General features: G+C 42.8%; 1 protein-coding gene across 4 annotated transcripts in view; it reads right to left on the reverse strand.

Moving 5' to 3' along the window:
• Window positions 1-17,222, reverse strand: part of DOCK4 (dedicator of cytokinesis 4) — a 345,383-nt gene that overhangs the window by 46,599 nt on the left and 281,562 nt on the right. For all 4 annotated transcript variants that reach the window (XM_087723617.1, XM_087723614.1, XM_087723616.1 and 1 more), the window contains one exon: window positions 15,585-15,689. In XM_087723617.1, coding sequence (XP_087579743.1) covers window positions 15,585-15,689 — 105 coding nt within the window. The remainder of the gene's footprint in view (window positions 1-15,584; window positions 15,690-17,222) is intronic.

The following is a 17,222-nucleotide window of genomic DNA, read 5'->3' on the forward strand; positions in this document are numbered from 1 at the left end:
GAGGAAGAGGAGGGGGCAGCGGCGGGACCATCTTTAACCGAAAGGCTGGCCAAACTAAGAAGAACCTGCTGTTCGTCCCAGATGGACTTAGGGTGTAGGACAAAAAGAGGAGCCTGAGGAATTGGATGCTGGAGTTACGAGAAGGAGGCCAAAGAAAAAAATCAGCAGATTGGGGTGACACTGGAGAAGAAGATTACAAACTTTCCCACACCATGGGACTTCTTGAAGAAGCATGGACTGAATGCAGAAACCGTGAGAGAGCAGTGGAAAGGGAGCCGACAGAGGAATTTGAACAAAGGTACTCAATGCATAGTTTAAGGGAGAGTGAAGGGGCCGAGGGGGGTTGTGCGCAAGAAAACCCAGAACCAGCCTCCCCCCTTCCAGCTAGAGCTGCTCAAAGTGCGGGGGGGGGGGGGGCAGGCGACGCTGAATGGCAAAAGTTCCTCCCTTAACCGTAAAATATGATGGAGATCCCAAAAGTCTTGGGTTGTTTATAATTCAGGTCTGGAATTATATGGAAATCTATGGACCTGATTTGGAGACAGATGAAATGAAAGTGAGGATGGTGTTGATGGCTTTAGAAAAGAAGGCGGCCGAATGGATGGTCGGCCTACACAAATGATTCCCCTCCCATGCAATTCCCCTCTCCTGAGGAATTTTAATGACTTTATGGCACCCAAGAGAAGGAGGTTTGATGACCCTTTGACCGAAAGACACGGGCGCCTGAAATTTATGGCTCTGAAGCAGGGAGACAAAACTGTGCCAGATTATGTCCAGGAATTTCAGGAGTTGTCAGCTTATATGAGGGGGTGGTCGGAAGAGGCTTTGCTGGATCAGTTTGCTAAGGGATTGAATGAAAATATATATCAACAGTGCATAAACAGACGCCTTCCCCATCGTGTAACCGTTTGGTATGAGCACGCCGCAGATGTGGAGTTGGACTTAGTCAGGCTTCAATGCATGAAAGAAGGAGATGTGGAGAAATCCCCCCCAGCAGTCCCCAAAAACCCCTCCGCCCCAGAAGTTAGGGCAGAGGAGGTCTTGCAGGCAAAGCCAAGCCTTTCACTTGTTTCCGCTGTGGGAAGGAAGGCCATCGCGCTGTGAATTGCCGCGTAAAATTGGCTCAGATCGCCCCACCCACACCCCCGGAGAGAGGGAAAAGCTGTGAAGACTCCAAGCAAGAGAAAGGAGGCTGCATTCGCTGCTGAGAATGTTCCCCAGCACTTCCAGCTGGAGGAGGAGGGAGGCGTGAGCCCCAGCTCGTCTGACGATTCGGATGAGGAAGAATCTCATCGCTGGGTAAGTTCCAGAACGGGGCCTATGCTTATCCCAATTGAGATGAGAGTGCCATCTTCTAGCGCAACTGAGAAACTTTTAGCTCTCCTTGATTCAGGCTGTTCCCGATGCATGATAAGCCCTGAAATGGTGGAGAAACTAGGCTTAAAATTGAGGACTTTAAAAACCTCAATTGTATTTGCCAAATTGATGGTTCTATTGCGGGAGGCGGCCTTACTCATTTTTCTACTGAGCCCATAGAGATGAAAATGGGGACCCATCAGGAGTTAATAACTTTTGTTGTGGCACCTGGGATGGACCAGCCCCTTATTTTGGGACTCCCCTGGCTTCATAGATGGAACCCTCGCATTAACTGGAGAAAGGGTTGGTTACGAATTCACACAAACATACCCCCTGAACGGAAGGTTGAGACTCCAGATTCTGCCGCTACTAGCCCCACATTGGCAGCCAGGGGGCAGGAGAGAATCGAAGGGGAAGAAAGAATTCCAAAGGAGTATTGGGATCTCAGGGGGGGGGTTAGTGAAAAGTTTTCTGATAAATTACCCCCCCCCCCACAGGCCCACTGATTGCACCATTGATATTTTGCCTGGGGTGAAACTTCCAAAGCCCCAAATATATTCAATGTCCCCTAGGGAAATGGAGGAAATGAGGAGATTCATCGATAAGAACTTGGAGAGGGGGTTCATAGAACCGGCGAGACCCAAGGTGGCGGCTCCTGTACTATTCAGAGAGAAGAAAGATGGCTCCCTAAGATTATGTGTTAATTTTAAAAACCTGAACGCGATATCATCTCAGAACCTCTACCCGTTGCCACTGATGAAGGACATGCTGCTCCAACTGGGGAAGGGCCGCATCTTCACTAAGTTGGACTTAAGGGAGGCATATTATAGAGTCAGAATTAAAGAGAAGGACAAATGAAAACTGCTTTCAACTGTCCCCTTGGCTGTTTCCAGTTTCATGTAATGCCGTTTGGCCTGCAGGGGGCGCCAGCGGTCTTCATGCAGCTAATTAATGAGGTTTTACATGACCATCTTTACAAGGGCGTTATCGTATATTTAGATGATATCCTTATTTACACGGAAACACGTGAACAACACGTGAAGCTGGTTTGTACTGTGCTGAAGAAACTTCGGGCAGCTGAACTTTACTCCAAATTGTCCAAGTGTGAATTCCATCAGGAGAAGGTTGACTACCTGGGCTATCGCATCTCACATGAGGGTGTTGAAATGGACCCCGCTAAGGTAAAAGCGGTCACCGAGTGGAAGGCCCCTCCTACACGCAGGCAATTGCAATTTTTGGGGGTTTTTGCTAATTTCTATCGCCAGTTCATCCCCTCTTTTGCTAAGATAGCTCTTCCCATAACTAACCTTCTAAAGTCTAAAGGTGGGACGAAACCCAAGCCTAGCAAGCCGCTGGATTGGACCATGGAATGCCAAGCTGCCTTCGAGAAGTTAAAGCGGCTTTTTGCGGAAGAACCAGTCCTCAAACACCCGGACATGGACACTCCTTTTGTAGTTCAAGCTGACGCCAGTGACGTCGTGGTGGGGGCTGTGTTGCTTCAGTCTAATAGTCAAGGTAATTTGCAACCTTGCGCATACACCTCTCGTAAACTAACTGACACGGAAAGACGTTGGGCCATTTGGGAGAAATAAGCATTTGCTGTTCGCTGTTGTTGTTGGGGGCAATATGCTGACTCTGTAAACTGCTTAGAGAGGGCTGAAAGCCCTATGAAGCGGTATATAAGTCTAACTGCTATTGCTATTGCTATTGCTGTGTTCCATGTTATTGTTATTGCTGTGTTCCATGTTAACCTCCTGAAGACTGTCTGCACTTCGTCGTTGAGGCTGCCTCTCCCTCCTCCTCCCACTCTGCTTTTGATTGAGGGTGAGCAACATTTCAAAGCCCGTGAGATTTTAGACTCTCATAAGCGCTGGAACCGTATCCAGTACCTGGTGGCTTGGAAGCATTTCCCACCTTCTCACACTGAATGGGTTGATGGGTCCCATGTTCGAGCACCTCGTCTGCTCCGCAAGTTCTACTCTGCTTATCCTGACAAGCCCTGAATTTGGACATTCTCCTAATTTTCCTTTTTCTTTTTCTTGTTTTTCTTCCCTCCCTCTTTCCCTTTTTCGTGTCTTTTTGTGTGTCTGTTTGTTTGTGTTCTTTTCGTTTCTGCAGGTCTGACCACCCTTTTCTGGAGGAGGGCCGGATGTCAGCCTCTGCTTTGCTGCTGCTTCGGCTGTCATTGAAACAGGGAGGGGGGGCATGGTATCTGGGAGGGAAATCATTATGTGCTGGAGGAAGTTTCTAGTCGCTGCTCTGACCACCTTACTGCGCATGTGGAAGAAGGGAGTTTCCCGCCAAGGCCAACTGTCCGGCATTCCATCCTGATGACACTTTTTGAAGTTGTCTCCCACCTGACAGTTGAGTGCATTATAATTGGACTATGTACAGGGGTGCCAAAGGGAGGGGATTGAATTGTATACTTGATATTATCTGCTTTCGCGCCTAATTAACCAGACTCAGCTTTGCTTTGCAAATGTTCATTTATAATTAGTAAAAGTACACTTGATTTCAATCCAAATAGAGTCCAGTGGTTTCTTTCCTGATTACTAAATGAAGTCAATGCTGACACATCGGTTAAGTGAGTTTTGCCCCATTTTAGACCTTTCTTGCCACAGTTAAGTGAGTCATTCAGTTGTTAAGTTAGTAACACGGTTGTTAAATGAATCTGGTTTATCCATTGACTATGCTTGTCAGAACATCACAAAAGGTGATCACATGATCCTGGGACACTGCAATCATCAAGAATCTGAATTTTGAATCCCATGGGGATACTGCAACAGTCATAAGTTTGAAAAAAATCACTTTTTTCAATGCTGTTGTAACTTTGAATGATCACTAAATGAACTGAGTCAAGGACTACCTGTTTTCTGAAGGGGGATCCCACTTACGAAACCGTTAAGGATACAGGGGTCCAGATATGTAATCGTCTGCCTTCCACATAGACCTGCCTGTTAGCTTTTAGGTCTTTAAATTCTCTAAAATATAAGGATTTCTGTAATATATTGTCATCATAATGAATCTTAATTTGGTTAAATAGTGTATGGTCATTTGGTTCCATCCTAATATTTAAATTCCCACCTATAATTATTGCAGCTGTGGGATATTTGTCTAAACAACCAGAGATAACATTTTTATGTGCTCCCAAATATTGTTGATCAGATTGTTCTTATTAGAAGGGGGAATATAAATATTTAAAAGCAAAATCTCCACCTCTTTGGGTGCACCTGCAAATTAGTCACAAAAAATGGTTGTAAACAGGGCAGTGAGACACATTTAAATTTCAGAACTGCTCAGGGCAACTGGGATAGAATTAACCCAGGAGACATTTAACTTGACCTCTGAAGAGACCCAGGTTTCCTGTAGGAGAAGGACATCAAATTGTGATATATAATCAAAAATGTTGGTCTTTTGATGGGACTGACCAGGCAACAATATTCTAAGTTAAAAGGGGGAAAAGATAATCATTTGAGGCTCATCAGGAGATATGGTTTTGACAAGAATTATAATATTAGTATTAGCCTGTCAGGCCTGCAGCCAGTTCCTTTTGGGATCTTTGGCCTGCCACACTAAAATTCTATTCTACCATGCTGTTTCATTAGTGGGGAATTGGGGTGGGGAAGCTGCAGGATGGATAGCGGACCATTGTGATGAGGCGGCTCCTAAGTTTAGAGATGCAACTGGGTTGTTTCCCTCGGGGCGGGGTGGCAATAAAATGCCACCATTGCTGTCAACCTGGCCACAGAGCGTCAGAGTTCCTGGCTCCAGCCCCAATCTAACAAATGTGCGCACCAACCGGCATCACAGTAAAGAGAAGGCCCCGGAAGCCACCAGAAAAGAGTCATCTGGGTCAGCAACCTAAGAAAGCTGATCCTCAACCTAAGGTGATGAAAAGTCCAACCAATGGGGAAACCTCGGAGGAAGAGAATAGTGTAGATGACCTGATGGTGAGTACAACTTGCCATCCAAGCCAAGCTCCAAGTACTCAAAATGGGGGTGGAAGGGGACTCTGAAGCAGTCGTTGGCACTGGCTGCACCCGATGCTTAATCAGCCTGTTGACTGTAAAGTAACTAGGCATACACACAAGACCTCTAGCCCATCCCATTCGGTTTGAGCATGTAGATGGAATGCTAATTGGGGGGACCTGGCCACACTAATGACTGAACTGGTAAAGTTACAAATAGGCCGCCACTATGAGCTCCTCAGATTCATTGTGGCTCCAAAAATGCCGGAATTAATTATCTTGGGGCTTGCATGGCTGGACAAGTGGGTACCTATGATAAAGTGGGAAGATGGCATTAGGAAATTTATTATCAGATTTGGGCCGCTACCACCAGTGGAGCCACAGGGCCTCCCAGGACCCAAGAGCCCAGAACCTGCAGCACCTGCAGCAGAGACAAAACCCCCAGGGATCCAACAAGTACCAAAAGACTACTGGGACTTGGCAGAGGTGTTCAGTGGGAAGATGTCATCTATCTTCCCCCTCACCAGCCCACAGATTGCACAATAGAATTCAAACCTGAGGCTACCCTACCAAAGCCAAAAATGTACTCCATGACTGCCAAGGAGATGGTTGAATTGAGGAAGTACATCGACACCAATTTGAAGTGGGATTTTATTGAACCAGCGAAGTCAAAAGTAGCAGCCCCAGTGCTCTTCAGAGACAAGAAAGTTTGGTGGGAGGGGCTGATGCCGTGACGAGACGAGACGCGATCTCAAAGCTCTGAGATCACACTCGACACTTTTATTGCTGGGGGGTTCCAATGGACCTAAATCATCCTGAAGGAATGGTGAACAGGAAGATTACATCTTGCTGATCTCGGGGATATTGCAAAATCTCCGAGAAAAGCAAGACAAAGTCTTCGGCTGGCAATAAAAATTCCAGTCTATCAAGACTGACAAAGTCAGGGCAATATAGAGGAGAAGTGTTAAGCTGGTGAGAAACTTTTATTGTTTTTTTTAAAAAACGGACTGCCTATAAAATTTAAAAACTAACTTAAATCAAAGAATAGAAGAACTTAGCAGCGAATTTGATTTTTGTAATGGTTCTGGACAATGGTTATCTTACTTTCTAAATGTTAGTTACATGGATTGATTCTAAGTAAACCTTTTCAAATGGATGGATTACCCTAACATTTCTTCTGACTCTCTGTAAGCTACAAATTGGCTGTTTACATCTCGACACTTTTATTGCTTGCCTGTTCTGGCTTAAGATCTGATAAGATTGTACAGCTGTTCCTCTGTAGTTTGTTTTCGCTTGCGAGTGTGTTTCAAATTTGCTGAGCTTCTAGGAAAAATACAACTGCATATAAACATGGCGTCTCTTAAAGCGATACTTTTAGCTTTGAAGAGGGTGTTTGATACAGAGGAAAGAATTGAGAGAAAATTGGACTATTTGGTGCATTTGGCAACAAAATGTGATGAAAAAACTGAGGATGTTCATCAAATACAAAATAAGAAGATGGAAATTCAAAAATTTGAAATGGAAGAGTTTGAGCCTGTTGATATTCGTGGCAATTGATTTATTTCTGAGGGAGGAAAGAATGGAATATTCGAAGAGGAATTAAATGGAGAGAAAACCTATTTCAAAGGACAGGACATAGAAGGAGAAGAAAGCATTAAAGAACTTATGGACTATGAAATACTATTTGCAAAATATTTTATAACACTGCTGAGAATTAAAGATAAGCTGTCAAAGGAAACAGAAGGAGGGCGTCAACATTATATGAGAGATACTACAAACAAGAAAGTGCAAAGAGAACTCTGTACAGACTGGTTTAAAAAGATGTTTGGAGAAGTGGATCCACAAATGGCAGTAGATATGATTGTTTTGCTATTGGAGAGATACAGGTTGATAGATAGAAGAGTATAATTCAAAATTAGCTAAACTTAGTTAAATCCAGTGATAATAGGTATAGTTAAATAAAAATTGATAATGATAGTAATGTATACAATGTTGAGCTGTTATGATAAGTAATAATTGGATATGAGAAGGGAAGGTTATAAATATTTTTGGACTATATATAAAGATTATTAATAACAATAATAATAAAAAAACAAAATTAGACACAGTTAAGTTTCAACTAATAGGGGAAAAATGTTATGATAGTTAAATAAAGAAAGGATAATAATAATAAATTATATACATGGAGGATTAGAAAATTTTGGTATTAAATATTATGGATGTTTAGCTAAAACAGGATATGAGGATTTAATGTTAATGGAGGATTTTATAAATAAGTAAATGAAATGCCAGTATGTGGTTATGTATTAAATCTTGGTATATTTTAGGATGAAGGACATTTAAATAACTATAGTCAAATAAAAGTGGAGGCATGATGATGGTAATATAATAAATATTTGAGTTAAGATATTTGAATTAATATGAATTATATTTGATGATGGTGGAAGAGATGCACAAAAGCCTTTTGTAACCAGCTGATACACTTTCTACAGTATGTAAAGAAGGAGGATTTGTATGTTTGTTTTGAAAATAATAAAAAATTTGCAAAAAAAAAGAGAGACAAGAAAGTTGGCGATGTTCATCTCTGTATTTATCTGAGAGCCTTGAACGTGGTATGCATAAAGAACACCTAACCTCTCCCCCTCATGAAAGATATGTTGAATCACTTGGCTAAATGCAAGGTGTTCACCAAGGTGGACTTGAGAGAGGCGTATTACTGTATACGAATCAGAGCGGGAGATGAGTGGAAGACCACTTTTAACTGCTCTGGCAGCTTCCAATTCAAAGTCATGCCATTTGGGCTACAAGGAGCACCTTCAGTCTTCATGCAGTACATAAATGAGCACCTGTACCATGGAGTGCTCGTTTATGTCGATGACATCTTGATCTTCTCTGAAACCCTGGAAGAACACGTGAAGCTGGTACAGCAAGTCTTGGAAAAGCTTCTAGCCGCCAAGCTGTAGCCGAAGTTGTCGAAGTGTGAGTTCCACAAAACCTCATAGATTACCTGGGTTATTGCATCTCCAACGAGGGGGTAGAAATAGATCCAGGAAAAGTGAAAGCTGTGTTAGATAGGAAACCTCCAAGTACTTGCAGACAACTACAGAGCTTTCTTGGATTTGCAAATTTCTACAGGCAGTTCATTCTGACTTTTGTGGAAATTGCCTTCCCATTGACTGAACTATTAAAAATGGGACCTTCCCTGACAAAGCCAAAAGCAAACCAACCCCTAAAGTGGACAATGGACTATCAAAAAGCCTTTGAGAAATTAAAACAGCTCTTTGCCCAAGAGCCCATACTGCAACACCCTGACCCAGAGCGACCATTCATAATCCAGACAGATACCAATGATGTAGCAATAGCTGCAGTGCTACTGCAAAAGAATAAAGAAGGCCACCTCTTGCCATGTGCTTACATCTCCAAAAAACTCACCACTACTGAAAGGAGGTGGACCATTTGGGAGAAAGAAGTGTTGGCGATCAGGTGGTGCCTGCTCATGTGGAGACATCTCATGGAAGTGGGGGATATGACTTTCGAGGTCTGGACTGATCATAAAAACCTCAAAACTCTCAAAGCCCATCGAAGACTATCCCCAAAACAAGTTTGCTTAGCACAATACTTCCAAAGGTTCCAATTCGAACTGAAACACATCCCTACAGGGAAGAACTTGTTGGCGGATGCCTTGTCAAGAAAACTGCAGTACAACAGTAAGAAGGAAGAAGTTGTTCACCCCATCCTTTCTTCCTCCCACCAAAAGGTGGCCCAAGTCACTACCCAAAGCCAGGATAAGCTGACGATAGTGATGAAATCAGCGCTCCCGGGAGACCTTTGGCTCAACAATAACAAGGACATCCTAATGATGAAAGATAGTTTAGCCTGGAAGGGGTCCAAATTGTACGTCTGTGCAGGGTTGAGGTTGGAAGTTCTACAGCGAAGCCATGATGCAAAACTAGGAGGCCACTTTGGATTCCTAAAAATGCTCCACCTCGTCAGGTGTCAATTTTGGTGGCCAAAGATGAAATTAGAGGTGGAAGGTTACGTAAAAAGCTGTGCTACTTGCACAATGATGAAATCACAGCCCGGGAAGCCCCCTGGACTACTACGAGTGGCCAGCCCTAGCTGACCATGGGAAAAGATTGCAATGGACTTCATCGTCAAGCTCCCAGACAGCAGTGGGAATAGAGTAATCTGGACAGTTATTGATTTGTTTTCCAAGCAGGCACGTTTCATTGCTTGCTCAGGGTTGCCGTCCACAAAGAAATTAGCGAAAATGTTTGTGAAACACATTTATTGCCTGCATGGGGTGCCCAAGAGGATCATTTCAGACTGTGGAGTTCAGTTCACCACCAAGTTCTGGAGAGAGTTCCTGAGGTCCATTGGGTCCACACAAGGATTGAGTTCAGTATTTCATTCCAGCACAAACGGTGCAGCGGAGAGGACCAATGTGATGGTGGAACAATACAACCAGTGTTATGTGGACTATCAGCAAGACAACTGGTCGGACTTGCTACCCTTCGCTGAAGTAGCGTACAACAATGCGGTCCACAGCAGCACTGGATTAACTCCTTTCCAGATTATCAGTGGCATGGAATTTATTCCCATGCCTGAGCTGCCTAGAGAACATCCCTCCTCCATGTCTCTATCTGAATGGATGGATACACTTAAGAAAGGATAGGAAAATATGAAGAAAGCTCTCACAGATGTGGCAGAAGCCTACAAGAAGCAAGCTGATAAATACCACTCACTCCAACCCCCCGTTCCATGTGAGGGACAAAGTTTTCATATCTACCAAATGCATAAGATTAATAATGCCTAGCAAGAAATTTGCCCCAAAATTACTAGGTCCAATTACCAATAGGGAAGATAATTAACCTAGATACAGTTCAACTCAGTCTACCCAGAATTCTAGGGAAAATTTACCCAGTATTTCATTGTAGCTTGTTGAAGCCAGTAATTGGTCCAGTTTAAGACCGTCCACCCAAGCTCCCCCTCCTCTTGTAGTGATAGAAGGGGAAACACATTATGAAGTGAAAAAAATCTTAGACTCTAGGCTGTATAGAGGTCGCTTACAGTATTTAGTGCATTGGAAGGAGTACCCTTTGTCTGAAGCTATTTGGGTGAAAAGCTGGAACCTAAAAGCAGATGTCAGTAAAACAATTCCATGATAAATTTCCCAATAAGCCAAAGGATCCCTTTGGGGAGGGGAGGTGGTTAATTCTGTTATGTTAACTCCTACATTATTCTCTTTTCAGGAAATGTTTTCTTCTGAGGAGAGGCCGCCTGTCAGGCCTGCAGCCAGTTCCTTTTGGGATCTTTGGCCTGCCACGTTAATATTCTATTCTACTATGCTGTTTCATTAGTGGGGAATTGGGAGAGGGAATAGTAAGGCACAGAATGTGTTGTCAAAATAAAATTCCTTTCTAGAATCCAAGGTCATCCTGGATCAGCTCTTGGAGGTCTTCTTTGGAGTGGATGACATTGACAGCATTTAACAACACTTGGCTTGTGAGAGGCTTGTGCAGAGGTGTTGGGCAAAGAGATGTTAAATCATGCTGCTTCTGGCTCTGTGTCATGGAGGTTGGCAAGGATACTGCCCATTCCCTGATGGAGTCCCCATGGAATTTCCTGATGAAAGTAATGACTGGTCCTCAACTGCAGGATCCTCTTCTAGCCCAAGAGGATTCTGACTTCTGTTTTGTATAGGGCCATTTTCAGGTAATTTGCCAAAGTGGAAAGAGGCTCAAGGTTTGGAGATACAAGGTCTATAAGTGACTCAGCTGTGGCGATGGTGACCAACAAGATTTTCTTCAGATTTTCTAGTTTAAACAGCATATTGTTTTATTCTTTTCATGGTAAGGAACCAAAAACTTTAATAAGTCCAGCTTCTATGCTGAAAACATCTTCATCAAGTAAGGCTAGTATTAATGTTTGCCATACCATGGGAATTAATTATGTATTGTCTGATGAGATTAATTTCACATTACTTGTCACTTTAAATAAACAAAAATAAAAACATAATGCAGCATTATTGTTCTTATTGGAGTTCTAATAAAAATTTTCTCTAGCACTTCAATCCTGTGTATATTTTCTTAAAAATGGTAGCAATTAGCAAAACGTTTACAGTTTACCAATAGACCTGTTTGCCATGATAGTGAAACTATGAAGAAATAAAATGTAGTCATTTAACTACCAACTCACTCCAGATGCCTTTACCTCATTAGGTCTCAAGTTAATCTACTTCCAAGGGAATGTTGTTGTGAAAGGGAGTATAGTACAAGTTCCTCTGCCTTGGTTTATAAGCATAATAATTAGTAAGATTTATCTCTATGTAAATAGTCATAAAATATAATTATATGAATTAAATGCAGTCTTATTCAAGGATATAAATTATTGGCTATTTTTAAAAAATTAAATGTAATATAGGCAGTCCTCAATATACAACAGTTCATTTAGTGACAGTTCAAAGTTACAACAGCACAGAAAAAGGACTTCTACTGTTTTTCACACTTATGACCATTGCAGCATCCCCATGGTCACGAGATTTACATTCAGATGCTTGGCAACTAACACAGATTTATGACAGTTGCAGTTTTCCGGAGTCACGTGATTCCCTTTCGCAGCCCTCTGACAAGCAAAGAATGGGGAAAGCAGATTCACTCAACAACCATGTTACTAATTTAACTGCAATGATTCACTTAACAAATGTGGCAAGAAAAATTGTAAAATGGGGCAAAACTCAATAAATTTCTCACTTAACAAAATTAATTTTGGGCTCAATTGTGGTCGTGCATTGAGGACTACCTGCACTTATCTTCAGTGTTACTTCATTCAGCTGTAGCATTAAATTTCACATAGAACAAGCTTGTTCTTTCAGAATTGTGGATTTGTTATATAACTGCCTACCTCTAGAAAAGTTTCTCTTGAGTTAAACTCAGCTCCTATAATTTTATTGATGTGTCGTAATTTTCTTAGCAGTAGTATGGAAATTGACATTGTTGCTTTTGGACACTTTTAAATATTTTCCTATTAAATATACAGCACTGAGATTCCCAGGTGGGTTCCCCTCCAATTATTAGCCAGGTTCAACCCTGCTCATCTTTTTGAGAGCAGGCAAAAACAGCCAGCTTACATCCCTACAAATTGAAAGCTCTCTCACTCCCTCTCTCTATCTCTCTCCCCTCCCTTCCTCTCTCTTTGTCACTCTGTGTGTGTTTGTGTGTGTGTGTGTGTGTGTGTCTCACTCACTCACTTAATCACTCACTGTATGTCTCTCTCTGTGTCTCTGTCTGTCTGTCTTTCTGTCTGTCTCTTCCTCCCTCCCAACCTGCAGATGGGCTCCGGACCAGCGGAGCCTCTTCCTTCTTTTTAACCAGGTGATCTTTGCTAAGACATAAAAAAGAACCTTAATTACAGGCTCAACAAAAGAAGCTGGAAAGAGATACTGAAGCCAAGAAGCTGAAACCTGGGACTGGAGAAAAACCTTTTCTATCCCCTTACCAGCCCATCCGGGAACACGAGGGGGATTCCTCCCCCCACGGATGGGTTCCAGACCAGCGGAGCCACCCTGGACGTTGCAGCAGCAGTCCCAAGTGCGCCAATCTCGGCTTTTTTCGCATCGGAGCGTGCTGCAAGAGGGAGTGAGTGAAGACCTTTTCTAGCTGGCGCAAAAAACTTCCCCAGATTTGCTTTGCTGAGCGCAAAGGACTTCCCCAGACTTGCTTTGCTGAGCAGGGGCAACGGGCCCACACCTCCACCACGAGCAATCCGGAAAAGGTCTTCACTCACTCGCTCTTGCAGTCCACCCCGATGTGAAAAACGCTGAGATGTTAAGCAAGGGAAACATCTGTTGCTTCAGTAGAAAGGAAAGCAACTTCAGAGCTACGGCTGGTGTCGGGCCGGCAAAGGCTTCCCACTGACCTCCCCCCCCACCTCCGAGTTCCTGACAGATCGAATTATTTCAGCAACATCTCCCCCCACCACGGCATCCCGCCTCCCCTCACACGTCACCTCCACTCTGTTCTCCAGCAAGCCTCATGGGTTTTTTTTGCCTTTAGGAATAAGAATGTTTAAAAGGCTTTTTTTTTTAATTTGAAAAAAAAAAGATGATGCAGGTTCTGAAAGAGCGAATCTCCGTCGCACGGCTAAGCTTTTTCTTTCTCCAAATAATGGTCACCGCTTATTGTAGCGAGTCAGCCTCCTAACTTCAGTCCAGGCTCTGCAATTACCTTCTCTCCCCCCACCCCCAAACCCGCAGAAACAGGAGGGAATCGGTCATTATCATTAGCACTCTCTCCCACGCCTGGCCTCCCCTTCGGAAGTAAGGGGCGGGGAAGTGCAGATCTCCTGGGGACACAAATATTCTCCAAGTGGCCACCACCAGCTTCTCATAGCTCCCCCGCCCCTACAAAACGGGAGGGGAGTGAAATAATACTACGCCTTGGAAATGCGGCTCTCCAATGCCAGGTCCACGCCAGGAGGTTCAGGGCTTCCCTCCAGGCCACCTGCACAGCCAGCAGTTGCGTCCACAGGCTCCGTGAGGAAAGGTGGGCCATGGGAAAAGGGAGCAAGTGCGCTCCCCGCCTGCCCACCCCAGTCTCGCCCGCCCAGTTCCCAAACCCCCTCTTTGGAAAGAGTTCTCCAGCAGCCTCTGGCAAGGTGTCTTCCCCGCCCCGCACAGGCCAAAAGCAAATAAAACAAATAAAATATAAAATGCTGGTTTACCTTTCTCTGCTGCTTCTCTCCCAGGCTGGATCCGAGAGGAGATCCCTGTCCTAGTCTTCCTCATGCACTCGTGGCACGGGGAAAACAGATGGTACTTTGTCCCTTCTGTCTCCCTGTTGCTCAGAAAAGCAACTCCGGGAAGGTCCTTTGGTGGCGGCAGGCGTCCTAGAACCTGCCTGCTAGCAAAGGACCTTCCTGAAGTTGTTTTTCTGAGCAATGGAGAGACAGAAGGGACAAAATACCGTCCGACCATTTGTGAGCCAATCAAGAGTGTGGCTTTGAAAACCTGCGGCATGATCGTGCTGCGCGAGAGCGAGTGTCTCTCCCCGAATATGGAGGACGTAGTGGGCAACTTGTATGTATCCTAGAAAATCAGTAAGACCCGCTGGTGGCCCTTATCTGCCATGGCCTTGCAGCCTCTTTACATTGGTAAAGATTAAAAATTTTTAAAAAATCGGGACTTTTTAAGAACGCCGCGGGACGTGGGACAAATTGTGCAAAATCGTGATTGTCCCGCCAAAAGCTGGATGTCTGGCCACCTTACCTATGCTGCCTTATTATTCCTGTGGTTCGTATATTTAGGGTTTGCTTGCTGAGGATGGCTAGACCTAAAAGGCCTAGTATGAATTGTATAGTGGTATTTTTTCCTAATGGGAATAACTATCTCATCCCGTGCACCACTAGGTGCCCTTTACTACCCAACCTCTTCAAATCACAGAAATGTGGAATTAGAAGAGACCACAAGGATTATCTAGTCCTGTCCTCATCAATGTACAGGAAAATCAATTAAACTGATTATGTGCCATCACATTATTTTCAGCTGTTAGGAAAGCATATAGATAGCTTTACTCCAAGATGACCTGACCCTAACTTGTTTTCCCAAGTCTCTTAGCAATGCACATAAGAGAATCCATCCACCTGGCTACTGGTCATCCTCTTCTCTTTTTTCTTTCCTTCCAACTTTCCCAGAGAGGTGGGGATTTGAACATGTCCATAAATAGGAACTCTGGGTTGATTTGCTTGATGATCCATTGCTTGATGTTTTCTGATCCATGGTATCCGCAGAAATCTTCTCCAACACCAATGAACTCAAGATTTCAATACAATGTACAGGAAAACCAATTAAACTACCTTTTTTTTCTTCAAATGGAGAACAACAACCTATGTAGGCAGACTTTTCCAAGATTTTACAGATGTTACCATCCACATGTTTTTCATTATGTTTTTCTCAATTTGGGGGGAGGGGGAGGGGCAGTAGTTTCTGTGACAATGGAAAATTGTTCCTAGCCATCTTTTTGTCATTCATGAAAAGATTGCATGAAAAAGAATTAATCTTGCTAAGGAGCAACATAAAGCAGAATACTATAAGCAATAGAATACCAGAACACAGATGAAAATTTCAAAGTATGTTTAAATGTTACACAAAATTTTATTAAACTGCTGTACATACTGTAGTTTTTAATCTGTAAATGTTCTAATAGTATTGGCCTAACATTGTCATGCATGTTAACTTTTGTATTAAAAAAAATCCATACTCACCCGTAAGAAAAATGGAAACTTCTTTCCATAAAATCCAACTCTGAAAAACTCAGGCTCCAAACGTTGCTGGTCCATAATTTTATCATATAAAGAAGCTTCCATCAACTGTGTGGATTTTGATAAATGAACAAATGAGAAAGAAAGACTTTTTTGTGTACTAATCAAAAGAGAAAAACAAGAAATATAATTCAACTGTGATCTCCTATAGATATCAAAAAATGATTTCAATCCAATAATTATTTAAAAATGGTACTAGAGAGTGTTTTGGATTTATCAAAAGAAATAGCACTTGTTTGACTCCTTCATTTTTATCTCTTTTGATTCGTATTCTTTTTCAATCATACACTTAAGGTATACTATGGTGTTGGGGGGGATTCAAAAGTTCAACTGAAATACTCCTTCAAAGCTATTTCACAAAGTACTATGGCATAGAACTTCATGATGCAAAGTGTTACATCCTGTTACTTTAACATCGTTCTGCTTTGCATAGCTACAGGAAAAATGAAGGAAGGGCTGCTGATCTACTCCAGACTGTTGCTAAAAGGCTTAGTGAATCGCCTAGAAGCAATGAGTGTTGCATCCTCTGGTTTGCTTGACAACGGAGGAGGAAAAAGGGTGCCATCAGTGAAATCTTTGGCAACTGTTACAGAGCTCATGCAGTCACTTCCTCCAGGCTGCTAATGCAGAAACTTACATCAAGTACTGCAGAAGATGTGCCATTCAACTTCTCCAAATCATTAACTGAAATACTTTGGTGAGCATTATAGAAGACATAGCACACACCTCCTCCAACATAGTTTGCATTAATATTTAGGAAGCTGTAAGAAGTAACAGTGAGAACTGGACATGGAACCACTGATTGGTTCAAAATTGGGAAAGGAGTCCGGTAAGGCTGTATACAGTCACCCTCTCTATTTAACTTATATGCAGAGCACATCATAAGAAAGGCGGGGCTAGATGAATCAGAAGTTAGAATTAAGATTGCCAGAAGAAATATCAACAACCTCAGATATGCAGATGATACCACACTAATGGCAGAAGAGAAACTAAAGAGCCTCTTGATGCAGGTGAAGAAGGAGAGTACAAAAGTTGGCTTGAAACTCAACATTAAGAAAACTAAGATAATGGCATCTGGCCCTCTCAATTCCTGGCAAATAGATGGGGAAGAAATGGAAGTAGTGAGAGATTTTATTTTCCTGGGCTCCAAGATCACCGCAGATCACGGCAGCCAAGAAATTAAAAGATGCTTGCTCCTGGGTCGGAAAGCTATGGCAAATCTAGACAGCATACTAAAAAGCAGAGACATTTTTATTTATTTTATTTATTTATTTGATGTTAATCATTTACAAGATAATAGGTTTAAGAATAAACATGAGTATGAATGAAATGAGTATGAATAAATGGGGACAATAGGGTAGGGACAGTAGGCATATAGGCTTATGTACGTCCCTTACAGACCTCTTAGGAATGGGGTGAGGTCAATAGTAGTCAGTTTAAGGTTAAAGTTATCGGGATTTTAGGATGTAACAACAGTCAGGTAGTGCATTCCAGGCATTGACCACTTTGTTGCTGAAGTCGTATTTTCTGCAATCAAGTTTGGAGCGGTTTACATTGAGTTTGTATCTGTTGTGTGCTCTT

Source organism: Thamnophis sirtalis, unplaced genomic scaffold (assembly GCF_051295495.1).
Source record: "Thamnophis sirtalis isolate CommonGarterSnake01/CBP01778 unplaced genomic scaffold, rThaSir2_p1.2 scaffold_9, whole genome shotgun sequence".
Taxonomy (NCBI): domain Eukaryota; kingdom Metazoa; phylum Chordata; class Lepidosauria; order Squamata; family Natricidae; genus Thamnophis; species Thamnophis sirtalis.